Here is a 25,645-nt window from a genome sequence, read left to right as displayed (position 1 = left end):
TGTCCCCCCACCCAAGAATGACCAAGAATGAGAGCATGCCAGCATCTTTGCGTGTGACCTTGCCCCTGGCAGTCACCATCAGGGCGAAATGTGGGACGGGACTGGTGGGCGATGCTGTGAGGATGCCGGCCCAGGGTGCTTTTCACATGTGGAGGAGGAGGAGGAGGAGGAGGAGAGGAAGAGGAAGAGGAAGAGGAGGGGGAAGAGAAGGGGGAAGAGAAAGAGGAAGTGGAGGAAGAAGTGGAAGAGGAGGAGAAAGAGAAGGAAGAGGAGGAGGAGGAGGAGGAAGAGAAAGTGGAGGAGGAAGAGGAGGAGGAGGAGGAGGAAGAGGAAGAGGAGGAGGAGGAGAAAGTGGAGGAGGAAGAGGAGGAGGAAGAAGAGGAAGAAGAGGAGGAGGAGGAGGAGAGGAAGAGGAAGAGAAGGGAGAAGAGAAGGGGGAAGAGAAAGAGGAAGTGGAGGAAGAAGTGGAAGAGGAGAAAGAAGGAAGAGGAGGAGGAGGAGGAAGAGAAAGTGGAGGAGGAAGAGGAAGAGGAGAAGGAGGAGGAGAAGGTGGAGGAGGAAGAGGAGGAGGAGGAGGAAGAAGAGGAAGAAGAGGAGGGGGAGGACGAGAAGGAGGAAGTGAAGGAGGGGGAAGGGGAGGAAGAGGAGGAGGAGGGCGGCTGCTTCGGTTCGTGACCCCCCAGCCTGCGGGAGGGCAGGGTGACTGCTGGTCGAGGGGAGAAGTGGGGGTCTGGAGGACCCCAGGTCCACTCTCAGAGGCCTCAAGCACGGCCCGCCTGGCCTGCCAGAGTACCAGGCAGTTGAGTGTGGCCAAGCCTTGCAGGCGCTCGGGGGGTCCCCTGCATCTCCCCCCCCACCCCCCACCCCCCCCCCACCCCGCGCACTGTGCCGCTCCATGTGCTCGGAGAGACACTTCTGGGAACTGATTGCGGGCAGCTGCGTTTGCGTGCTGGGTGGGCTCAGTCCTGGGCAACCCCACTCACACCGAGGGGCTGAGGGGTGCTACGAGGGGCTGCTTGGTGTCAGCCCTGGGCACTGCAGCCCATCCAGGGTCTCAAGTCTGCAGGAGATGGTGGGCTTGTTGGCATACAGCAAATATCCTTCCACTGGTCACTGGCCAGCGGGCACCACCTGGCTCTGATGGACCAAACCTCTGGCCAGTGGGGGACCCCTGATCCCAAAGACCCCGTGTCCAAAGAGAACTTTCTCTTTCGTGCCCCATGGCCTTGCCATCCTGCTCCAGGTCCCCTCCGGCAGGGGCCTGGGGACCCCCCCCCCCCACATGCATCACACCCGCTCCTCATCCCCCCAGCACCAGGCTCACTGTTTTGAGAGAAAATCACGCGGTTTGAGGAAAAGTAACAAAGGCGGCATTTGTGTATTTTGCTTTATGGAGCTGAAAATATCTGGTAAATTGATCCTGTGGGAGTAATAAATACACATTACTTTATCTTGTTCTTCATGTCCCATACCCCTGAGCCTTGATAGAACAACACCACTTAATAGACTTAAAAAAGAGTAATTACACTCATTGGTGGTGTGATTTTTCAGCCCTCCCAGCCCTGCCTGACCTTCTAATTTAGCTCACCGTGTCTAACTAATGCATTTATATTCATCTTTTATGAAGCATGTATGCGACAGAATTGACTTCCCAGCCTCTGTCTCGAGCCGGCTCCCGGCCTGGTTAGCAGCGAGGCGCGCGGACGCCATCCGTCTCCATACGTTGGCCACGGAGAGCACGCACTTGCGCACACTCCTCATCTGGCTCGCTGCATTTTTCATCCTTTACAAAAAAATCGTAATGAAAAAAAAAAGTATTTATTACTTTTTTTTTTTACTTTAAAGCTTTTATACATCCTAGCATTATTTACAGCTAAACACGAGGGCCAAAGATGCGAGTGTTTTTAAAATGATTACTGCTAATGTCTCCGCTTGTCACAAGTGCTTAAATTTCCCTGCACTTTGTCTAAAAAACTTAGTACGGTTGCCTTTTAAGAACAACACATTTAAAAGATCTTGCGAGTCAGATTTGCAAACACGGCTGACAGTTGGTGATGAATGAGATGGCAAAATTGGCAAGATGGCTGTCATGCCGTGCGGGCGACGTCACGTACGGAGACGTGGGGCGAAGAGACCCGAGGGCACCCCGCCCACCCCGCCCAGGCAGAAACCCAAGTGGACCGCCACCCTGCCTCGGACCCCGAGCGCGGGCCCGCCAGACCCTCACCCAGGGCTTCCCCTCCCTCCCCCTCCACATCCCACCCGGCCTGGAACCCAATTGTTCCCTGAGCATCTCCCTCACCATATGGCCTCCTCATTACCATACACTAAGAGTCCATATGGGAAACTTGTGAAATGAACTGGATTCATTTTAACTGCCAGATGAGCAGCCTTGTGCTTTGCAAGCTCCGCTTAAGTCATCTGCTGTCTTCATGTTGTTATGGCAACACGGCACCAATAAAAAATTCTAATCTACTGTAAGTGATCACAGTATTTTAAGTGCTTGCCTCTAACTGCCCTCAGAGGGGAAGGGTTGAGTGTGTGTGGAGGGGGGAAGGGATGGAGGGGAGGCTCCGACTGGTCCACGGAGCAGAGGGGTGCATTTCACTCCAGCAGGTGTCAGGAGGGGGGTACCAGAGTGATTCCGGGGGCGTGGGGAGACCCTTTGGTGGGGGGCAGGGGGGAAACAGTGGTAGGAAAGGGGCAGAGGTACCTGAAACTGTAGGTGTCGCGGGGACCCAGCCGGCCCCGAGGGGTGGGGATGGGGGGTGGGTGCTCCCAGCGGCCTCTCAGCGAATGTCAGGAGCCGTGAGCCCGCCCTTCCGGTGCGTGGGAACCGTCATTTCCAGCCCCGGGCTAATTAAGAGGCCCCTCGGAGCAGGGGAGAGAGGCAGAGCCATCCTGGCGCATAAATCATTTTCACCTCTGCGGGCCCCGTGATATGTTGCATCTCCTCGGCGGCGCGATCTGTATTGAAAGTGAATGTTTATAGTCTCAGTTCGTCAGCTCGCATTAGCCTCATGCTGAATATTTAAACACAGAACAATTTGAACACACCATGAAGGAAGACAGTGACTGCACTTCCATTTGGAACAGCAAAGCTCATCTAATAATAATTTAGTAAATCAGCCAGTTAGTGGCTCGGCGACGCTCTGCGCCGTGCCAAGTGCTGTTCAGGCTCGATTCCGTCGCCACATTGAAATTCCGACCCGACTCTCAGGCACTGTTTTTGCTCAGTGGAGAAATGAGACCCCCTCCTTCCCCCTCCCCGCACCCAGTCACCCTCCCTGAAGAGCTTTCTTCTGCTTCTTCTTCTTCCTCGTGTTTAGTGATTTATCCTAAATACAGAGCTGGGGCCAAAGAGAACTTGGAGCGGCCTGTCTGCAGCGGGTTCTAATTAGGCTTTTATTGTCGGAGTCTTTAGGCAAGAGTCGATCTCGGGGATTCGAAAACTTGCGTCGCTGGAAATTCACAGCAGAAATCTTTGCGTAGCCACTCGCTGGCATAGCTGGAAGGACTGACTCAGGGCTTCTGCCACCGGGAGAGGAACCCCACAGCCCACGGCCCTAGGCTCTCGCTGTCTCTGGATTTATTTATTTATTTATTTAGACTTTTGGAGGTCTCTGTAACTCCAAAGATCACGTAGGGGATGGTCAGTTCTTGGGGTCCTTGTGCCTGTCCTCTTGGGACCCCCAGTATAAGCCAACTCTACCGGGTTCTACTCTGCCCCCCCCACCCCCCCGCCTGAAAACTTGCAGGCATGTTCCCTTTGGGAATTCTCTGTAGTCCAGGGCTCGGCCTCCCCTGGGAGAGAAATGTGTGTAGATGTGGTTCCCCATGACCCACCTCCTGCCCAAAGGTGTGACTCTCACTTCCTAGAGTGTTCTTTTTTTCTCCCTGGCAGGCTTGTTTCACTGTAAGCTATTTGGCATATCATTCCTTTGCCAGCCCCCATTTGGTTTATTTTGTTGTTGATAGGGGCCACACCTGGTGATGCTCAGGGGTTACTCCTGGCTCTGCACTCAGGATATCACTCCTGGCAGTGTTCAGGGGACCCTCTGGGATGCCACGAATCGAACCCTCGCTCCCCCTCTGGCCCCCTTGCACCCATTTAAGAGAGGAGGAAACTGAGGCCCACAGCCAGCTTCCTCCCAGGCTGTTCCCTTCAGCTGCTCCCTGAGAGTTGGCCAACGGGGTTGCATCTCCAACGGCACCCAAGTTCATGGTACACCAAGGTCATGGCACACGGGGGTCCTGGGGGTTCCAGCCTGGCTGTTGGAGTTGGCTCGAAATAAGTGGGCTCGAAATACCCTTGGGCTGAAGCGATAGCACAGAGGCAGGGTGTTTGCCTTGCACGCAGCTGGCCTGGCCGACCCCAGTTATATTCCTTCACCCCACTCGGAGAGCCTGGCAAGCTACTGAGAGTATCTCGCCCGCACAGCAGAGCCTGGCAAGCTACCCGTGACGTATTCGATATGCCAAACACAGTAACAACAAGTCTCACGATGGAGACGTTACTGGTGGCCACTCGAGCAGATCGATGAGCAATGGGAGGACAGTGCAATACCCTTGCTGGGGGCTGGTGTGTGTGGAGGGGGGATTGCTTGCTAAGCAGCTGCTGTCCGCTCAGCTGGGCACAGTGTTTTACCCAGCCTTGAGGGGAAGCCAATAGTGGTCAGTGTTTTCCCTGCCGGTAAGTGGCAGAGTAGGGACCGAAGCCAGCTCTGTGGGACCCCTGCCAGAACCCCCGAATGGAGAGAAAGAACTGTGGGGGGTGGGGTGGGGGGTGGGAACAGCCCCACCAGGCCGGTCTGACCAGCATCCCCGAAGCTGAGCCGGCAGACTCAGAGTGAATAGTATTAAGGGATCCGGTGGGCTCCCAGTGGGCTTCCCCAGAGAAGTGCGCAGGCCCAGAAGAGGACAGCTAAGGGAGTTAGGGTCCAGCACTGGCCACCACTGGCCGGCGGAGGTCTGGGACTTCCATCAGCCCTGGCTAAGGGAGCGGCAGTTTTCTGCCTCCCTCTCTCACCCGCTGGCAGGGGTCATGGAGGGTCATCACTCCTCTGTCCCAGGAGGCATCCAGGTAGGGGCCCTGGGTACCAACCCTGGCCGGCCTCCCACCATGCAGTCTGTCCTTCAAGACCCAGCCCGGAGACAGATGCTTCCCCTGGGCGTGTCCTTCTCTGCCCCACTCAGAGCAGTTATGAGCCCAGCAGGCTGGAGACGGGTATAGTCGCGCTTACACTCGGGACTGGCTGTAATGCCTCGAGGAAACTGTTCAGATTAAGGTGGGAAGACCCCCCCCACCAACACACATACACACCAACCAAGGAGGTGAGTGGGAGGTAATTATGCAATTTCAGAAGCAAACAAGACTTTTTTTTTCAATTGAATCACCATGAGCTACACTTACAAAGCTTTCATGTTTGAGTTTCAGTCATACAATGATCGAACACCCATCCCTTTATCAGTGCACAATTCCCACCACCAATGTCCCCAGTATCTCCCTCCCACATACATCTCACCACACCCCTGACTTCTATATAGCAGACAGTTTCCTTCTTACTCGCTCTCTGTGCTTTGAGGCATTATGGTTTGCAGTACCATACCACTCGGCTTTGCTTCATGCCGTAAATACCCTCAGAGTCCAGTCCGGTCCCAGTTGGTCCCTATCACTCGCTCTGGCTGGCCGGACTCTGGGTGACCAGCACAGGCTGTCCCTATCCTTACCTGGACACGGGACAATGGGTCTTTGTTCACCCAGTGGTCGTTTCACTTCCAAACTAGGGATTTATTCTGAGCCAGGGAGAGAAGTTTGGGCTTTTGTGCTCCTAAGCACCCAGGCTCCAACTGCCTGAAACATTTTCAAGGGTAATTTTGATGGCAGTCAGTTTTTTTTTTTTTTGGTTTCTCTCTCTCTCTCTCTTTTTTTTAAGGGGGTTTTGTTTCATGTACTGACTTTCCCAGCGACCCCTGCAAAAGACACCTCGCCCACAGCCTCCTCTTCAAGCGGAGACTTTTCATCCTGATCAGAAAGTCGATTTCCAAGGCCACACGCAGCAGGACTTAACCCAGAGCTGAGTCTGGAGCCAGTAACAATACGACAGCCGGGAATCAGAAGCCTCGGTCAGAGGTGACCCGGCCCAGCACCGAGCCTGCAAGCAGGGCGCGGGCATGGGGGGGCACCATTTCTCTCTGGGTTTGTGGTGGGGACACCCCCTCCCCCCTCCCCAAGGCTCCCATTCACCAATTACCGTGACACCATTTAGAGAAGATCGGCAGGAGGTAACCGAGCTCATAACTCTTCGGGTAAAACCTGGGCACACAATTTATACTTAACCGCTGACACTTTGAAAAGCCGAACATTTTGGTAAAATGAATCAAGCCATAATGTTTCTTTTATGAGATCCCCTTGCAGGAAGAGGGGGCGGGGGGCTGGCACCTGGGGAAACCCCAGCTCAGTGATCCATCATAGTAAAGGCAGCGGTCCTACCCTTCTCAGAGGTCACGCGATCGAACCAACAGCTCTTACAACTATATTATTGCTTACGGAACAGTAATTGAGGCACCAGATAAAAATTACCTGGTCTAATAGGCAGAGAACAATTTTCACTCAATAAAATTATAAGCCAAATCATTCATTTCATAACACTCTGGCTAATTTATTTGTTGACCTTTTAATATCCATAGCTCTTTAGTGGTATTAGCTGCAACTCAGACAAAATCTCTTGTTCATTTCGCTTTCATTGATTTTTTTTTCTCCCCACCCCATTCAGGCAGTAACAGCTGCCTGCAAACAGCTTTTTTTTCTCCCCTTCCCACTGTAAAAGTCAATCATGGAAGTTAGGGTGTCTCAGGGCAGCCGTGGAGAACAACCTGCTTGCACTCATGTTTCCGGAGTTCTCCTGGATTCCTAACAAAGGCAGCATCCCAGCCTCGGAGCCAACCCCCTCTCAGAATGTCTGGAGGTGGGAAGAATTTTCCCATCATCCTCAGACTGGACAGCTATGGGGCTAGTACCCAGTACCCACCCCATCCCCCACCCCCAAAGCCTCATTTATTTTTTTCTTTTTTGGCTTTTTGGGTCACACCCAGCGATGCACAGAGGTTACTCCTGGCTTTGCACTCAGGAATTACTCCTGGCGGTGCTCAGGGGACCCTATGGGATGCTGGGAATCGAACCCAGGTCGGTGTGCTATCACTCCCACTGGAGTTTCATTTCATTGTTCTAGAAATTCCTGCATTTTGGTTGTGGTTCGGCTTGGTGTTTTGGTGTGTGGTTCCTTTTCCTTTTTCTGTTAAGTCTGCCCTCCTAGGGGCTGGGAGACTCCCTGGGCCTCCATCACCTTTTGTGTCTTAGGAAACGAAGTACCCGGAAAACTTGATTCCTGGTGGCTTGTAAAATAGAATTGTAACATTGTACCGCATCTGGCATCTTGTGCATCCTCCAAATAACCACTTGCTACCTCCGCCTCCTCTGGCCCCTCCTTCACAGTTCCGTTTACTCCAAAGTGGTCCTTTAGCCGCAATGACAATGCCCCTTTCAGGAGAAACATGTTTAATTACACCCATGCTAAGTTTAAGGGGCACTGGCCAGTCAGCAGTTCCGAGGGGGAGCGTTTCAAGTGTGACGCCAAGGATTTCAGACCCGCCGCGGTGAGGTCCATGCTCTATTTCGAGAAGTTTCATGGTACCAGAAAGCTGAAAAATCTGAGGAATGTCTCAGAGGATGCGAAACTAAACACGGTTCTCGAGTATTATTTTGGTTTGCTCTCCCTCCGCCCCTCGCTGCCCTCATTCTCTGATTTTTGAGAATGCAGAGCCTACCATTGTGGAATTTTCCATTTGGCTGAATCAACACAGAGGGAGCGCTTGGGATAGAAAACTACCCTCCGCAGAAATACCTCTCAGCACAACTAGTATTTATTGCATCGGCGCATCCAGCTCTGCGGGCAAGCAGCCTGCAACTAATTGGCCCTGGTTTGGTGGCCTCTGGGCCTTCCCAGACTCTGAGAGAGCAGCTAGTGGGGACAGAGTTAGGGCCTCAAGGCTCCCGACCCCTAGCTGCTTGCCTGTAGTAGGCCTTCGAGGGAGCTGCAGATTCCGTTGTTAGATGCAGTATCTCATTCAGGGCTAGATGCAGTATCTCAGTCAGGGCTGATTGGCTGAGAGTCTTTCTTGGGAGTCGCCCTGGGGAAACAGAACCTCTGATCAGTCCCAAAGGCAGCTGGGGGTGGCTCCTGTTTTCTTGCCACAACCCCATTTCCCAGTGGTAGGGCCCGCCGGCCGGGCGTCTCCGTTGACTGGGGCAGGGAGCGCTGGGTCTGGTTCTGCAACACCAGCTGAAGGTGGGGTTGGTGGAGGGGGTGCCCATCTAGCTGGCTGCGGTGAGCCTGCCTTTGCTAGGAAACTGTTCAGGCCATCTCCCCCTTGCACGTCTGGCTTGCTAGCTCAGAACTGGGCATTTTACACAACCTTCCTCTTCGCCCCAGAAGGCCCCACTTGCTGTGCCCGGAATCCTTTGTTTTTTATTTGATTTTTAAAATTGGCTTTTTTGGGGGTCACATCCGCCGATGCTCAGGAGTTACTTCTGGTTCCGCATTCAGGAATTACTCTTGGTGGTGCTCGGGGGGGACCCTAGCAGGTGCTGGGGATGGAACCCGGGTCGGCTGCATGCAAGGCCAACTGTATGATGGCTCCAGCCCCATGCCCGGGAGTCTTGAGCTTCTTAACTGCACATCTCAGGTTGGTATCTAAAGGGAGGCCTCCCAGGGATGCCAGTGAGCCTCAACTTCAGCTTGAACAAAACGGGAGGCAAGGAGCTTGCATGGTCCTTGTCTGCCCTGCCCGGTGCCCAGCGGGACTTCTTATAAGGGGGCTGCAGAGAGTTGATCTAAACCGCCAAAGTGTGGAGCACGACCAACCTCGTGTTCATTGTGGACTGTCACCCGACAGGCCTATACCCATCACGATTCATCGTATTAATCAAAGAATTAAAATGTAAGCATGCACCAGCCAGAAAGAGGGCATGAATGGTTTTTGTTTATTTTTTAATTTTTTTTTTTTTTTGCTTTTTGGGTCACACCCAGTGATGCACAGGGGTTACTCCTGACTCATGCACTCAGGAATTACTCCTGGCGGTGCTCGGGAGACCATATGGGATGCTGGGAATCGAACCCGGGTCAGCTACATGCAAAGCAAACACCCTACCCACTATGCTATCGCTCCAGCCCCTTGTTTGTTTTTTTAAATTGGTATAAATAACTCCCCACCGTGAGCAAGACTTTTAACCTACGGGGATTTTGATATTGGATTCACAAGTCCAGGGCCAAAGAGAAGATCCAGTTTTCAAACCTTATGCAGGGCAAATGGACTTTTTTTTTTTTTTTTGTCATTTCCTCAGGTAAATCCCACACGCACTTGTAGAGGTCAGTGGCACTCTAAGGAGCAGCTTTTTCACAAGAATTTCTGCAGGCCTGTGGCTGGCTCACATGCTGGAGGAGAATAGAGGAAGGGGGGAGACTGGCATGGTCAGCCAGGAGTCTCGGGCAGGGGGATGGGAGGGAGAAAGAGAGGTGAGGACCTGGCCTCAGCACTCAGGAAAGAGCAGATTTTCCAGAATGCAGATTCCCTGGGCTGGAGTGGTAGCACAGTGGGTAGGGCGTTTGCCTTGCACGCAGCCGACCCGGGTTTGATTCCTCCGTCCCTCTCGGAGAGCCCGGCAAGCTACTGAGAGTTATCTCGCCTGCACGTCAGAGCCTGGCAAGCTCCCCTTGGCGTATTCGATATGCCAAGCACAGTAACAAGTCTCACAATGGAGACGTTACTGGTGGCCACTCGAGCAGATCGATGAGCAATGGGAGGACAGTGCTATGGTGCGTGTGCATATTCCCAGGCCTGGGGGTGCTGCAGTGGCCTCATCTCAGCCCCCCTAAAATGTTTGTGCCCCCCCCTTAGTCAGGGCAGCTTTCCTTTCTGTTGCTGTCCCAGAACTTCCTTACCAGACTTCAGAGCATATATGTGTGAGTGTTGTGTGTATGCTTGTGTAAGTGTATATGAGTGTGTGTTTGTGTGAGTGTGGGGGAGGAGAGGAGGTGCTTTTAGTTTGGTCATTTCAAAGTAGATTTCCATGGAGGGGGGGAGTGTGTGCTCATTTTTTTTTTCTTGCCTGAAAAAAATAAGGGGACAGCACCTTTGGAAGATGGGAAGGAAGACCTTGAAAACTAGGCGATTGTGGACCACAGCGTTTTATGTCTAGGCAGGCAGCTGGACCAGGAGGGAGGGGGGACGAGCAGTGAGCAGGGGGTGGGCCAGACAGACGGGGAACTTGGCCCCTCTTCCCCCACAGGGCCTTAATTCTGGGGAGACCGTGTAACTCCTGGCACAATATCAGATCAGCGGTGATTGGCTCATTGATCTGGCCGTGGCCTGGGAAGAAAAGCTAAGCTCGATCCCTGTGCATCTGTCACCTTAACCGTCAGCATCCAAGCCCATGACCATGGCAGGGCCCCGGGTCTGGGCCCCCCCCGTCCCCTCCCCCCTTTGGTGCCCCAGGGTTTCTGTGGGCTTGTGGTGTTGTGCCCACCCGTTTCTTTTCAGACCTTAGCTCTTGTGGTCATCGCTGGCAAAATCAGGTTTGACGAGTGTGAAGGGAGGGATGGGCAAGGACGTGCCTTTGCATTTATGGAGTGGGCATCTCCTGTTTCCTTAAGAGAAAAATCCAGAAGCAGGAAAACTGTCTGAGTCAGGGCTGGGAACAGATACTTCCTCTGTTAGGACTCTAGGCTTTTGCTCTGGGCGGCTAGAACCCTGGCGCTTGTCTGAATTTTCCAATGGGATTGCTTTTCCTTTTTTTGTTGTTCTTTTTGATCCAAGATACGATTAATTATCTGGGAAGAACCTGATCTGTAGCCTGGTGTTTTCAGTTACAAGCAGGGATATGTTTAAAACGATACAAGAGAAAAATTTCTCCCGACAAATGCCTGAAAAATTCAATGCTCGTCCTATTCTGTTTCTTTTTATTTTTTTCAGAAATAATTAAAGTTGCGTATTAAAATAAAAGGATCTTCACACGGTGCCAACTCCTAATATCACTCCCCCCAGAAAGACGACTTTATTAGAGACAAAAGATGATACGAAACAGCAGCTCTTTCCCTTATGGGAATTTTTTTCCCCCTTAACATCCCAGACTCAATCATTTCCTAATGTGAAATTACAGATTTTTCAAATTACCATATAAAACTGCAAAAAAATTACACTTGTGACCACGAAAGAGATGGCATACACTATCAATTTGATGATAAAAGGCATCCATCTTTTATATGGCCTGTCATTTTTATTATGCCTTTTACAAATTTAATCAATACATTTTAACATTCTATATACTTTAAGTGCAATATACAATAAATATTCAAGTTTCATCTTAAACATGCTTGAGCCTTTAAATTGTTCAAACTGCAGTGCCCTTTCAATCTACTTACATAATGTCATAAAATATACATTTCAAGGTAAATGAAGTCGGCTACTTCAATTTAGTCCCTCAAACTGGTAGTAAATGAGAGGTTAACACTATGGTGCCAAACCCATTATTGAGTAAATTTAGCACCTTGGACAGCTCTGTAAAATCTTTATTGCTTTCCTGACCCGCTCGTCATGTTCTGTCTGTGTGTTCAGTGGCTCTCAGCTCTGATTGAAAGGCAATATATTAGATCCCCAACACAAACACGCTTGGGGCTAGTTCACGGGGAGCGTAATGACACAGAGGTGAGAGCAATTTTCTGGTCACCGAAATCCAAGCACCTTGCAGGTCCACCGCTAACTCAGAGAGGAGCCAGAAATTTCCTTTCTCCCTTCTGTTTGCAGTGAAATAACCAAGAGAAACACATGGGCCAGCGGCCCAGGTGTGGGGTGTCCCTTAGGCCCGCAGAGCGGGTACAGCACGGAACTACTTTTTCTGCTTTCAAGGGGTGAGGGTGTCATTTAAGGGCATTTTTCAACCAGAAATCCTAGCTCACTGCCCTTAAAAGGATGGAGAGCATGTGCTGGTTCTTGGATCAAAGTGGAAGGGGGGGTGGGAGCAGTGTCCCATGTTAGGAAGCAAGGCCACCGCCTTTATTCTTAAAGCGTTCCATGGTGATGAGAGCATAAGGAATTGGATGAGGAAAGAAGGCAGCAGGTGGGTCACGACACAGAACACCTTAATCGCCGCAAATAACATCAGACACGCTGATCGATGGGACTTTTGCTGGTACCCAGCGTCTCTCTTCCCCCTCCTATCCTTAAAACCGGAAGCATGCATCTTAAGTCAGTGTGGGGGTGTCCCAAGAGCGAGGACCACCGGGGCAGTCACCAGCAGCACCTCTGCTGGCCACTGGAGAAACAGGAGACTTCTGTTTGTTTCCTAAAAGGAAGGGAGAGAAATTCACCATCCCGACTGGGCCCTGATGCCAGCATAAATGTTTCTTTGCAGAAGTGGTGTGAACACGGGAAGTCAGAGCTTCGTCAAGAAGTTCTGACATTCTTGGTTTGTTTTAACCTTTCCTGACAGCCAGGGGTTAAGCATTGAGGTCTTAGAGCTGGCAACACCCGGTGAATGGGTTTCCACTGTCTATTGCCTGCTCTGGCCAGAACACAGAGCAAACGGAAACATCCCAAACTACCTTGCAGTTTACACTTTAAAAAAAAGTATTTCAGGGGCTGCAGTGATAGCACAGCAGGTAGGGCGTTTGCCTTGCACGCGGCCAAGCCAGGTTCGATTCTCCCATATGGTTCCCTGAGTACCGCCAGGGGTAATTCCTGAGTGCAGAGCCAGGAGTAACCCTACGCATCGCCAGGTGTGACGACCACCCCCCAAAAAAAGTATTTCAGATCCTGAGTCCATTGATTACATAATGCTTTTCCACATCTATGGAAAAAAATGTTTTATACATGGGGTCTAGCAGCTTAAGGGAAGTGTAAATGTTTATCAAGAACTGAAAACCCCTTGATCTCATCTTTGAATTTAGGGCATTTTGTGTGTCATAAGTGGTGACTGCAGTATGACAACTCTGTTATCTCATAGTATAGCAAGTTTAAAAGGGAAAAAATGCTAATATGGATCTAAAAGCTTGTCATTTCAAGAGTTGTGCAAGGATTTTTGAAGAGGCCATGGTGACAGCAAAATGAATGCAATTATATCCCCGATCGGAGTCTACAGCGTATGAAAAGTGAACAGCACCATGGCTCGGGCAGAAAGCTATTGTATAAAATATTTCAAGTTAAGCTTCCTTTTGAAACTTTTCATCCACAGTCTCCCCACCCTCTGCCTCCAAAAAAAAAAAAAACCACTGTAAACATATCTTCTTGCAAATCACCTCTGATCCTTCACGCCGTTATCTGTGTGGTTTGTAGACTAGACTGCAGGATATGTGTCCCACTCCAATACGAGCGGATCTGCAGATAAATTAGGGCGGGATGAAGAGGGAATGATTTCTTTCAGTGAGAATGACAATTCCCACCACACACAGGTTTTTGCCGAGCGCCCTATATCGCTCGAAATAAGTGTGCAAGCTAAAAATGGAAGCGTGTCTAGCTGGGCGGGAGGCACACACACAGGCACAGAGGGGCGGGAGAGATTTTCTCTGACTGCCACCTAGATCTCGGGTGAGAGGCAATGAATGAGACGTGTTCCCGTTTAGGGGAACTGGCAGACAATACTGAGACGGCCAAGGGTGGTGAGGGAAGAAATGGCCTGTAGCTTCCCAAGGCAGGAGATGCCTTTCTTGGGAGCTGAGACCAACAGTGACTGCCTCTGCTTGGGGGTTTACTGCACACCGCCTCCCTCCACCCCATACACACCCACGCACCAGGGCAGCTCTGCCACGCCAGGGGCGGAAAGGAGAGAAGTCGCCTGCGCCCTGCTTCTGAGTTGCGGGAGATTGATTGGCGATCCCTGGAAAGTGACCCGTCTGATAAGGTCGTGGTTCCTGGAATAAGCAATTAAGTGCAGAATAAACACATCTTAGGGATTCATAACACGCACGGGCGACATCGATTGTAGTAATCTGGTAAATGACCTCGCAGTTGTACTCAGTAATAAACATATGAGTGCTTTATCGTCCTATGGCAGCCGACGGGTGAGGGGGGAATGGGAGGGGGAGAGAAACACGTTTTATCTGGCTGGACCAATGATACTTGCTCACCTTTGGACTCGATGAAGCGTGTGTGCGCGCGCTTGCGTGCGTGCGTGCGTGCGCGCATGCGTGAGTGTGGGTGGAGGATTTAATGCCATTCTAGGATTCCCAGAGCTGCCCCCTTGGTGGACCCACCTTGGCAACGCCCTGCCCGCCTCACCCCTCCCCCACCTCCGCTTTCTTCCAGGAAGTGATCCTCAAGCGGGCCGCGGACCTGGTGGAGGCGCTGTACGGGATGCCGCACAACAACCAGGTGAGCAGGCGCGCGCCGGGGTTCAGCCCACAGCCTCCCCCCCACCCCACCACCACCCCCGGACACGCTCGGTCCCTGCTGTGATGAAAAGGAGAATGACCCACCTGGAAGCCCCTTGGCATGGCCTGTTCCTGCTCAGGCAGTGCGGGAGAGGGGGACACGGGGCCACCTCCTTCCACGAGGTCTAGGCCCCACTGCGCCTCTTGGGCTCAGGGAGCTGAGGGTCCGAGCCCCGGTACTATCTGTGCGTCCCTGGGGGTCATCAGCTACGCCCTGACGCCTGGGGGCGGGGGGACAGACCCCCAGAGTCCCTGTCTGTGGGCCTTGGAGAGGGCCTAGGGGCTGTTGCCCAAAGCTAGCTCTGGGGGAGGGGTGTCTTCAGGTGGGGGTCCCCGCTGGCACACGGAGGGCTGATGCGGGGGGCTCCCTCGGCAGGAGATCATCCTGAAGAGGGCGGCCGACATCGCCGAGGCCCTGTACAGCGTGCCCCGCAACCACAGCCAGCTCCCGGCGCTCACTAACACGTCGGTACACGCGGGCATGATGGGCGTCAACTCCTTCAGCGGGCAGCTGGCCGTCAACGTGTCCGAGGCATCGCAGGCCACCAACCAGGGTGAGCAACCCGCTCCTCCCCCAGCCCGGGTCCTGGGGTTGGGGGCGGGGTGCTGCAAGCCAGCAAAAGCACTTCAAGAGCAGGGGGTGAGAGGTGCTGGCCTGGCCCCTCCCCCCGAGGGGTTCCCCCAGGTACCACCCACCAGGAGGGAGCCCTGAGCACCCCCGGGGGTGGCCCCCGTCGCCTCCAAAAAAAAGTTTTTAGTGGGTATTTGAGTCCCCACTGTAGGGAATTGGAGTCCCGGGCATGGGTGCCTGCGGACACCCTCTCCATCATCCCCCCACCACACACACCCACACAGCCCCGTTTCACTCTCCATCATAAACCATGAGTGACGGACAGCAGAGAGGGCTGGAATGAAAGTTCCGAGCACCCAAGCACGGCTCCCCACCCAGGAAATGAGCCCCCCTGAAGTCCCGGCACATCCCCGGCTCTGCGGATTTATCGGTGCTCCCAAATGATGATTTATAGGCTGAGCACCGCCACTTCTCGGGGGCCCCCGCCAAGTATTTACGAGCTCCTGGAGAGGCGCCTTTTGCTACTTCCCAGTTTAATCACGACGTGGGCCCCGCTGCCGGCACCCATGAATCACCCCCACCCTACCCCACCCTCTGCAGCTCCTTCCTGGGGACACACCAGCCCCGGCCACCTCTTCCTGCCAGGACCCACTGCCCTCAGCTTGGCTCATGCCTCTCTCCTCCCCGTTGCCTCCCCAGGTTTCACCCGTAACTCCAGCAGCGTGTCCCCCCACGGCTATGTGCCCAGCACCACACCCCAGCAGTCCAACTACAGCTCGGTGACCACGAGCATGAACGGATACGGCACAGCGGCCATGTCCAACCTGGGTGGCTCCCCGACCTTCCTCAACGGCTCTGCCGCCAACTCGCCCTATGCCAGTAAGTGGGGCTGTGTGTGTGTGTGTGTCGTATGTATGTTCTGCTTGTGTATCTGTAGGGGGGTAGCAGGGGGTTCCAGCCTGAGCTCCACAGAGGCCTTGCCCCCCTCCAACTCTCCCGAGCACTTAAACATCACTGCCCCTTGTGAGGAACACGGGGTCCCCATAAAATCAGGCATGGGGGCTTGTCCTCTCACCCCCCAAGAAGTCACATCATTCAATCTGGGGGCCATCCTGAGGACAGAAGCTTCCTGTCCCACCCTCCCCATGTCAGCAACCCACCCAGTTTGCCCAGTGCTGGGGTTATTTTCCCCTCTAAACTTGGGATCTACTGGACAAGAACTCAGACCCCACCCCACCCCCAGACCTGACAAGATCCAAAGACTCACAAATATTTGCCCACGAGGGAAAAAAAAGTTTTCAGAGGGTCTCAAGCAGGCCTTAACGCCGTTTCGGGGCGCTTGGAGAGGGGGTGTGCGTGGGAAGAATTTCAGGGGCTGCCCTCACTGTCCGCCTCACAGATGACCAACTTCCGCTTGGACCCAGGGAAGGATGTCTCCGTCCCCTGGGTAAAAAAAGGGGGCTCAGCTCTCAGACTTTGGGAGAACGGCAGTGCTGTGGTGTTGAAAATAGTCTTTTGTTTTGTTTTCGGTTTGTTTTGAGTGAGTCGGCATCGTGGTTGTGGACTTGTGAAAGACGAATAGGATCTTCCTGGCTCTTTTTACTTTTGGGTGAAAAATTTTATGCTCGGTGGACGAGAAGTTTTGGGCTTCTCTCCTTTATTGGTTTGGAATTTATAGCAAATAGGGCACGTAGGACTCCCGCCCCCCAGTAATCGCCAGCCAGCCCCATCCCACCGAGAACCTGCCTCATCTGGGGGGAGTCTCCGAGTTGGATTTCTGGAGAGGTCAATTCCATAGATCTGTCGGTTCATTGTTCTCCCAGCTCCTTCATCTGAGAATGTTTCAATCATGACCTGAAAATTAAAAGGTGGCATGCTTAATTAAATCAATAACCTAATTGCTAGATGGTAGCAACTCAATCTCGGGGCTGGGATTGTGCCGCGGCTCCGGGCCCCCGCGCAGATCCGACGGAGGCGGTTAGCTGTCAGACCGCGAAACTTCGAACATTTAATTTCCATTAATTGATTTCCTCCTTGCTCACAAATATAGTATTAAATTCTCAAACGGGCTCTCAGATGGGACGGTTTTATCTGCCTCAATGCAAATAAAACAATAAGCACAAAGCCCAGCTGATTTGAATTTTTGCCTCCGTCATACTTAATTATTCATAACCCACTCATGGTGAAAAATTCCAAACAGCATTTTAAAAAAATATAAAATAAGACATTTCCAGGGAAGAGCGCACCCTCTCCGAGCTGGTGGCTGGCGACTAATAACGTCCTAACAAATGGGCCCACCCGGCTGTATTTCAGCCCCTCCTCTGGACATCACCCCCTGCACACCCCCCACCCCTAAATACACATAATGATCGCATTTGCCAGGGAGATTAATTGCCTTCCTTGGTGAACCAGCAGGATTTCCAGTCTACGAATATTTAAAAATCAAACCTCCAGTGCAGGAGTTTTGCAATTTAAATGGGTGCTATTATTGAGCGCACTTTTTCCATTTACAAATCCTAAGAGATGGATAAAAATGCAGGTCTCATTAAAAGAAAAAGTATAGTTTGCGAAAACCCCAGGATACTCAGTCCCATGCCAATGTGGAGGTCTAGGGCAAAGACCCCGGGGTGGGGGGCTTTCATGCCACACCCAACACCCCTTTCCCAGGGAGCACTGTGAAGGCTTCAGAGGGATGTTGGCGTGAGTATCCCAGGCAGCTTAGGGGCCACAAGCGAAGTAAGAGGTTTGTGCTTTATCCACGACTCGGAGATGAGGGAGACCCCAAGATTCCTGTGAAGGATAAAGCCACAGTTCATGTTACAACGTAAAAAGAAAAATGTATGAGGCTGGAGTGATAGCACAGTGGGTAGGGTGTTTGCCTTGCATGTGGTCAACCCAGGTTCGATTCCCAGCATCCCATAGGGTCCCCTGAGCACCGCCAGGAGTAATTCCTGAGTGCAGAGCCAGGAGGAACCCCTGAGCATCACCAGGTGTGACCCAAAAAGCAAAATAATAATAATAATATTGATAGCACAGTGGGTAAGGCATTTGCCTTGCATGCCGCCGACATGGCCGACCCGGGTTTGATTCCTCTGCCCCTTTTGGAGAGCCCGGAAAGCTACCGAGAGTATCTCGCCCGCATGGCAAAGCCTGGCAAGCTACCCGTGGCGTATTCAATGTGCCAAGAACAGTAACAAGAAGTTTCACAATTTGTTGTGAGACGTTACTGGTGCCTGCTCGAGCAAATCGATGAAGAACGGGAGGACAGTGCTAACAATAATAATGTGGAAAATAATAGGGCATGCCCAGGACTGGATTTAAAGCACTGCAAAACACAGGGAGGGGTTCCTCCCTTCTCCCCCAGGAGACAGGAGAGGCTCTGAAACTTTTGCCCTTGAATGCAGCAGATGTTGTGTGAAATCTGCCTCCAAAAACTGCCAGGTTTGTCAGAATGAGCGCGCAGGCAGGCTGAGGGGTCAAGGAGAGCGCCCAGCCCTCGTCCTCTAGAGGGGCCTCCACTGACTTTTCCTCTCTTAGCTGGAGCCTAAGGCTCCGGCTGGAATGCTTTCCTGATACCTCCTCCAAGAAGTCTCCCTTGGTTTCCCTTCCCCCACAGAAGCTGGCTTCCCTTCGCCCCTATTTGGTGCTATGCCATTTCTTCTTCTTAATGGTTTAAAATGGAATCATCATGAACCTACACAGTCACAAAGTTGTTCATGATGGGGTTGCAGTCATACGATGTGCCAACACCCGTCCCTTCACAAGTGGACATTTCCCACCACCAGTGTCCCCGGATACCCCCACCCCCAACCCCGCCTGCCTCTGTGGCAGCCAATTTTCTTCTCTCCCACCCTCTTTTTTTTATTTTTGTTAGTGAAACACCATGAGGTACAGTTGAAGACTTACAAATTTTGTGCTTGGGTTTCAGTTACACAATGATCGAACACCCATCCCTCTACCAGTGCCCATTCTCCACCACCAATGATCCCAGTATCCCTCCCGCCCCCATCCCCCCACCCCCCATCCCACCCTGCCTCTGTGGCAGGGCATTCCCTCTTGTTCTCTCTCTCCTTTTGGATGCTGTCCCACCCTCTTTCTGTCTCTCCCCCTTGCTCTCAGTCTCTCCTCTTGCTTTCTCCTTTCTGTTCCTCTCTCTCCTCTGTCTCTCTCTCTCCCCTTTTCTTTCTTTCTCCCTCCCCCCCCTTTCTGTCTCTCCTCCTCCCCCGTCTCTCTCTCCCTCCCCTCTCTGTTCCTTTGTGCCTCCCTCCTCCTGGTGCCAGTTCTCAGGGGGGCGCATCTCTTTCCCGGCCCCACCCACCGCAGTGCACACGCAGGAGGCCGCTGGGGACACGGAGCATCCCTGCAGGGGTGGGAGGGGGGTTTGCCCAGCCGCGCTGACCTGCCCCCTTGCCTTTGCCAGTTGTGCCCTCCAGCCCCACCATGGCCTCCTCCACGAGCCTCCCGTCCAACTGCAGCAGCTCCACCGGCATCTTCTCCTTCTCACCAGCCAACATGGTCTCAGCCGTGAAGCAGAAGAGCGCCTTCGCGCCTGTGGTCAGACCCCAGACCTCCCCGCCGCCCACTTGTACCAGCACCAATGGGAACAGCCTGCAAGGTAGGTCCTGCCCCCCCGGGTCCTGGAGCCCACCTGGAACCTGGACTTGAGGGCTGCTTTCTGCACACTTGGCCTGTCATCCTCTCTCTGCCACTAGGGAGGGGGCCAGGAGGGGACATGGGCTCTAAAGGGAGAGAGGGAAAGCAAAACAGCAGGGGCGTGCAGGGCGGCTTCTTCCTCCTACTCAGGACCCCAGCATCTAACAGTCTCTGCTCTAGAACCTGTCTGCGCCCTCCTCTGGTGCCGGCTGACCCCTTTCCTCTCTGGGATTCCTCTAAGCCCTCTTGAAAACCCGTCTCTCTCTCTGTCCCTCCTCCCTTAGATGGGTGCAAGGAGCGGAATGGGTACCCAACATCCCTGTTGGGGCCTCACCCTGAAACTGGCCTCCCCTTCACCCCAAACTCAACACCCCACGCTGACAAAGGATAAGACTAGTCAACTTTTTTTTTTTTTTAATTAAAGCAGGCTGGAGTGATAGCACAGCAGGTAGGGTGTTTGCCTTGCATGTGGCCGACCTGGATTCGATTCCTCCATCCCTCTTGGAGAGCCCAGCAAGCTACCGAGAATATCCCTCCTGCACGGCAGAGCCTGGCCAAGCTCCCCGGGGCATATTCCATATGCCAAAAACAGTAGCAACAAGTCTCACAATGCAGATGTTACTAAGGGCCCGCTCGAACAAGTTGATCAACGGGAGGACAGTGCTATACAGTGCTAAATTAAAGCAGGCTGAAGTGATAACACAGTGGGTAGGGCATTTGCCTTGCACGCGGCCGACCCGGGTTTGATTCCTTCACCCCTCTTGGAGAGCCCGGCAAGCTACCGAGAGTATCCCACCCTCATGGCAGAGCCTGGCAAGCTCCCCGAATGGCGTATTCGATATGCCAAAACCGGTAGCAACAAGTCTCACAATGGAGACATTCCTGATGCCCACTCGAGCAAATCAATGAACAGGTGGACAGTGCTATGATGCTAATTAAAGCACCAAGACTTAGATATTTATAGTGACCTTTGACTTCCTTTTATGTGGTCACCTTGAGTTGTAGGGTGCCCCAGGGTGCAGGCGTCTGGCGTCTGCACGCCCATGCCCCTCCCCCTTCAATGTCCACTTCCCTCCGTGGGAGAGTCTCACCAGCGGCTCCAGAGAGAGAGAGACCCCCCTCCCCCTCTTCCTCACCACTGATCCACCCCCAGAACCCATCTCGGCAGGCTCCAGGCCAAGTAACGTCCCCGGAGACTTTGGGGAAAGGCCTTTCGAATTAAAAGAAGGCGCTCTAACACACGGCCTGTTCCTACCCTAGATAAGCCCTTGGCAGCGCCGACCCCAGACTGTTCCATGAGGGTCTGCCCGGATCACCGCCCAGGGTGGCCTGGGCAGTTCAGCCCTGGGCATGGAGGGTCCCGCTGCTGTCCCAGGTCCCAGAGGACATCATCAAGGGGAGGCTGTCCCCTGCCTGTGTCCCGCCCTGCTGGGCGGGCACATAGCCACACCAGCCCAGGCTGGAAGGCACGCAGCAGGGGCTGGCTCCCTGCTAATACCCTCCCCCAGCCGGACTGGCTGAAGCCCCCCTGCCCTGCCCAGCGCCTTGGTCACAGCAATACCGCCCTCTCCTCCCCCACCCGCGCCTCAGTCCCTGGCCTCACCAAACGTGGGTGCTGGACGGTACAGGGACGCTGACCTCGTGACGTCTTGGCACCCACCCACCCACGGGGCCGTCATGGAAATCTGCTGAGAGCCAGCAAGTCCCTATGGGCAAGTCCGAGTGCCAGCAAGCCCTTCTGGAACATTCCGGCACCCTTGCCTCTTACCCACATAAGCAACCTCATGCATTGCAGCACAGAGAGAAGGAAAACAGCTCCTGTCCCTCCACCCCCAGGCGTGCCCCAGCGGCGGCTGTGAAGCTGGCCTGCCTCTCCCCTGCCCCCCACTCCCCATAGGGACCCCTCAGTCGAGCCCTGCTGTAGGCCCCGCGACCAAGGCACCAGGGCACAGAGACCCTGGCTGAGGGGACACTTCTGGCCATCTGGGTGCGGGGCTTGGCTGCCGAGAGGCGTCTCTGGCTGGGTTTTTGTCCCCTCCCCACTGCTAGGGGGCTGGGTGGGATGTACACATCTTAGGGGTGGGGGAGGGAGGGAGAAGGCTTCACGTCCAAGTGGCCCCTGATCTTTGGGGGGCTTAAATTGGTCTGCTTTTGGCAAGAGATATTTCCTGCTTCTAAGAAAAATGGCTTAGGAAGGCTTTAGAAAAAAAAAATTAAAAAACTCCAGGAGCTTTGGGGCTGTGAAAAAAAAAAATCCGGTTCTTGCAAAACAACATTCAGATGATTTACGTGTAAATGAATCAGAAACATGTGGATTAAATTTCCTTGTGAATACAGATGGGTTTAAAAATTAACGGAAAAAGTGTTGGGCGAAATACTATTTTTTTAATTCCTTAAAAAAAAGTCAGGGGCAAAGGAGGGAGAGCAGGAGAGGCCGGGGGTCTCCCCTAGCCCCCCTCAGGGGGCCTGCTATACAGGATTAGGGGGAATTGGGAGGATTGAAGAAACAGACAAAAAATAAATAAAAGCCCCAAAGGCACCTTCTCCCAGAGCTTGGGGCTGGGAAGAAGAGTAGGCCCTGTCCAAGAGGGTTCTTGGTGCTGGGGACACAGTGAGAATCGGGTCCCCCTGGGTCATGTCCCACAGCCCCCTTGCAACGGCCATTGTCTCCCAGTCTGTCACCAAAGAGACGGTTCCGGCAGAGGGGGGTTGGGTTGCTGGTGGGCTTCAAGCACAAACATTTTTTTTTGCTTTTTGGGTCACACCTGGCGATGCACAGGGGTTCCTCCTGGCTCTGCACTCAGGAATTACTCCTGGTGGTGCTCAGGGGACCATATGGGATGCTGGGAATTGAACCCGGGTCGGCCGCGTGCAAGGCAATCGCCCTACCCACTGTGCTATTTCTCCAGCCCCAAGCACAAACATTTTGGATCACCCCAAAATCAATTTCCCTGCACCCCCCACCCTTACATGGCATATGCTTCCAGCTTTTTCTTTGCCAGGGACGTGCCTTTTTTTTTTTTTTTGCCTTTTGGGTTACACTTGAATTTCCTGTGGTGCTCAGGGGACCATATGGGATGTTGGGGATCGAACTCAGGTCGGCCGCGTGCAAGGCAAACGCCCTCCCCGCTGTGCTATCACTCCAGCCCAAGGGACGTGCCCATTTTTGAGGGGTCAGCACAGAACCTCAGAGTGACGGGGAGGCCGGAGAGACAGCCTGCCAGTGGGGCAAAGCCTGGGTCCTCCACCCCCACCCCAGGCCCCAGGGCCCCTGACGGCTTCCCCCCAGGCCTCTGGTGCTCTGTAAGAGCTGCTGGCCATCGGGTGGCGCTGTTCTATTTTATCGCTTGGAAATGGAGCAGGAGGGAGAAATAAAGAGCCACCACGGGGAAATCCTCGCCATCCTGCAAGGTTTGGTGACTGGCCCGGCAGTACCCAAACTCTGCGCCTGCCACACGCACGCACGTGGGGGCTGATGGCGATTGCTTCGGGGGAGGGGCCTGGCGAGCACCTAGCTCCCTGCCAGAAGTCGGGGCGAGCACCTTTGCCCAAGCATCTTTTTTTCTGCCGCCTGGTTCGCATCCCTTGGAGGCTGGACCACTGATGCCTCTCTGTCTTCTCTTCTCTCTGCAGCTATTTCTGGCATGATTGTTCCTCCCATGTGAAAATTGCCTTGAAGAAACTTTTATTAATGAAGAAGTTGGATTCTGCCACAGAGAGTAATCTGATACAAGTCCCAGCGTGGAACTTTTAAACTCAGGCCTTTTAAAGAGAGTCACAGTAACTGCAGATTTTTAAACAAACAACATCACCGACCTTGCAAATACTGAAATCGGAAGGGGTCTACAAGCGCAGGGTGATGGTGAAAGTTGGACCTCCCAGGCTTTTTTTTTTTTTTTGAGGGGGGTGGGGGAATATATTTATTCTGTGTCGATAAAAGCAAATCTTTCTTTCTTTCTTTTTTTTTTAAAGCTTAAAACTCCACAATCATTTGTCTTTTATAAACCGTAAAGCTGTATACAAGGGACACTATAAATAAGACTCCGTGTTTTAATTTATGATGTTTTCAAAGCTGTGTAAAGGGAGAATGAAGTGGTGATATTTACAAAAAAAATGGTTAAAAAAGGAAAAAGTTTAAAAAGTTCGAGAAAAAAAAAGCTTGTATGGGACAGAATAGGAATGCCAGTTAGATTTTTTCTAGAAAACTAAAAGGGTCGGCTTTTGCGCCTTAAAGCATTTCCCATGGTAGTTAGCTCAGACCGTGCATTTCCAATATCTGACATGCCCCCCCTGGCCTGCAAGCGCCTCTCGCACTTACCTCCCTGTCTTAAGTCATCAGGGCAGCCTGGAAAGTTCCAGGAAGGCGAGAGAATGATCACCTTCCCCTCACCCTGACTCCAGACTCCAGTGCCTCTAGATCTAGACTAAACCCCAGACCACTCTCTCCTACTTCTGTCAACCCTGGAAGCCTCGCGAGAGCTTGGAGGCCCACATCCCGGCTTGAGATGCTCCTTTGACATGGCAGGGGGCCGGGGGTGGTGGAGGGGGCGTGGACAAGGGCATGGTCCAGGCCCAGAACTCCCCCCAGAATGCCCTCCCCTTGACCTGGCCAAACCCCACCCACATGCCAAGGTTCCTCATTGCAATGGCCCCTCCTGAGGCTCACCCAGCAATGCAGTTTCCCACAGGAGCTGGTACCTGTCCGGGCTGACCCCGACCCTCCTCACGGAAGAGAGCGAACGAACGGACAGGTTAAGTGCTTTGGAATTGCGAATTATAGTGAACAGGGAGCAAGGCGAAGAAGGTGGAGACCTCCACAATCTACGTTTCGGTTTTATGGGAGTTTGGGCCCTGATTATTAACTGGGAAGTGTTCTTAAAAATAAGAATTAGTGAAGATACAGCAAGGCTCTGAGGATGCATTTGCCTGATATATATTTTTTTCCTTTGCTGTTGTGTTTTTGTATGTAGTTATAAATACTGTAGATTTTTTGTGATTTTTTTTTGCCAAAGTTGTTGTTCTATTTATACATTTTATGTCTTAAAACAGTTTTTCAATACCACAAAAAGATTTTACTGCATTTTTTGCGAAGGATTAAAAAAAAAGCTCACTACCTTTAGCTTGCACATACTTGCAAAGTTAAATAAAAGGCTTTTTGTTTTAAAGAGGATTTTGTAAAATATCCATATAAATAATGTATTTATCTTTGGAATTTGTACATTGCTTTCTCCCTTCTTCCTTTTCCTCCAACCCCAGTTTATTTTATTGTGTATGTTTGCTATGTGAAAGTGCGGATTTGTTTGTCCACTTACAGTTGTATTAGCTGTTTCAATGTGATTTTTAAACATTTCATTTATAGTTATTTTTAGTATTGTTTTAAACCATGCTTCAATTTTTTTTTAAATTTCCACCCAAAAGCCATTGTCTATTTTTGTATTATTTGTAAGTTAAGGAGTTTTTTCCAGTATATGGCAAAAAAAAAAATAGTAGCATATTATTCTTGTAGCATTTAGTTCTGTAGATTAAAAAAAAAATGTATCCTTTGCTTTGGAAGCTTACAAAAAAAACCCCTAATGCTGTTTTACTCTATTAATATGCATGGGATCTCTCCCTTTGGAGTGACGCATTTTGTGCATTAAATTTCGGGGGAGAAACTTCATAGAAATCAATGAACATACTTTCTTTCTTAAGTCTGCTTGTATATTTCCTCTGTCTTTCACATAAATATAAACCAGCAGATTGGATGCCTTAACAATGCAAATCATATTCATTTCACTTGTACATTGTAACTGTGCACCAGAACTGTCAGTCATCAATAACATTCTAAGAAAAAAAAGAAAAGAAAAAAAAGAAGAAAAAAAAAACAAAGAAATCGAAAAGCACAAAAGAACTGTTTTGTTACCTTAAGACAATGTAACTTTTTCTAGCAGAGCAAGAA

The 25,645-nt window shown here is 52.0% G+C and overlaps 1 protein-coding gene across 4 annotated transcripts in view; it reads left to right on the top strand.

Moving 5' to 3' along the window:
- Positions 1-24,088, top strand: part of EBF1 (EBF transcription factor 1) — a 400,167-nt gene extending 376,079 nt beyond the window's left edge. For all 4 annotated transcript variants that reach the window (XM_056107979.1, XM_056107978.1, XM_056107977.1 and 1 more), the window contains exons 12-16: positions 14,359-14,424; positions 14,860-15,037; positions 15,754-15,933; positions 19,475-19,669; positions 23,341-24,088. In XM_056107979.1, the coding sequence (XP_055963954.1) occupies positions 14,359-14,424; positions 14,860-15,037; positions 15,754-15,933; positions 19,475-19,669; positions 23,341-23,372 (651 nt within the window). In that variant the 3' untranslated portion in view covers positions 23,373-24,088. The remainder of the gene's footprint in view (positions 1-14,358; positions 14,425-14,859; positions 15,038-15,753; positions 15,934-19,474; positions 19,670-23,340) is intronic.
- The last annotated feature ends 1,557 nt before the right edge of the window (positions 24,089-25,645 follow it).

This window comes from Sorex fumeus, unplaced genomic scaffold (genome assembly GCF_029834395.1).
Source record: "Sorex fumeus unplaced genomic scaffold, SorFum_2.1 ptg000187l, whole genome shotgun sequence".
In the NCBI taxonomy this organism is placed as follows: Eukaryota; Metazoa; Chordata; class Mammalia; order Eulipotyphla; family Soricidae; genus Sorex; species Sorex fumeus.
Note: the sequence above shows the minus strand (reverse complement) of the source record. Positions and strands in the feature narration are given on the sequence as shown.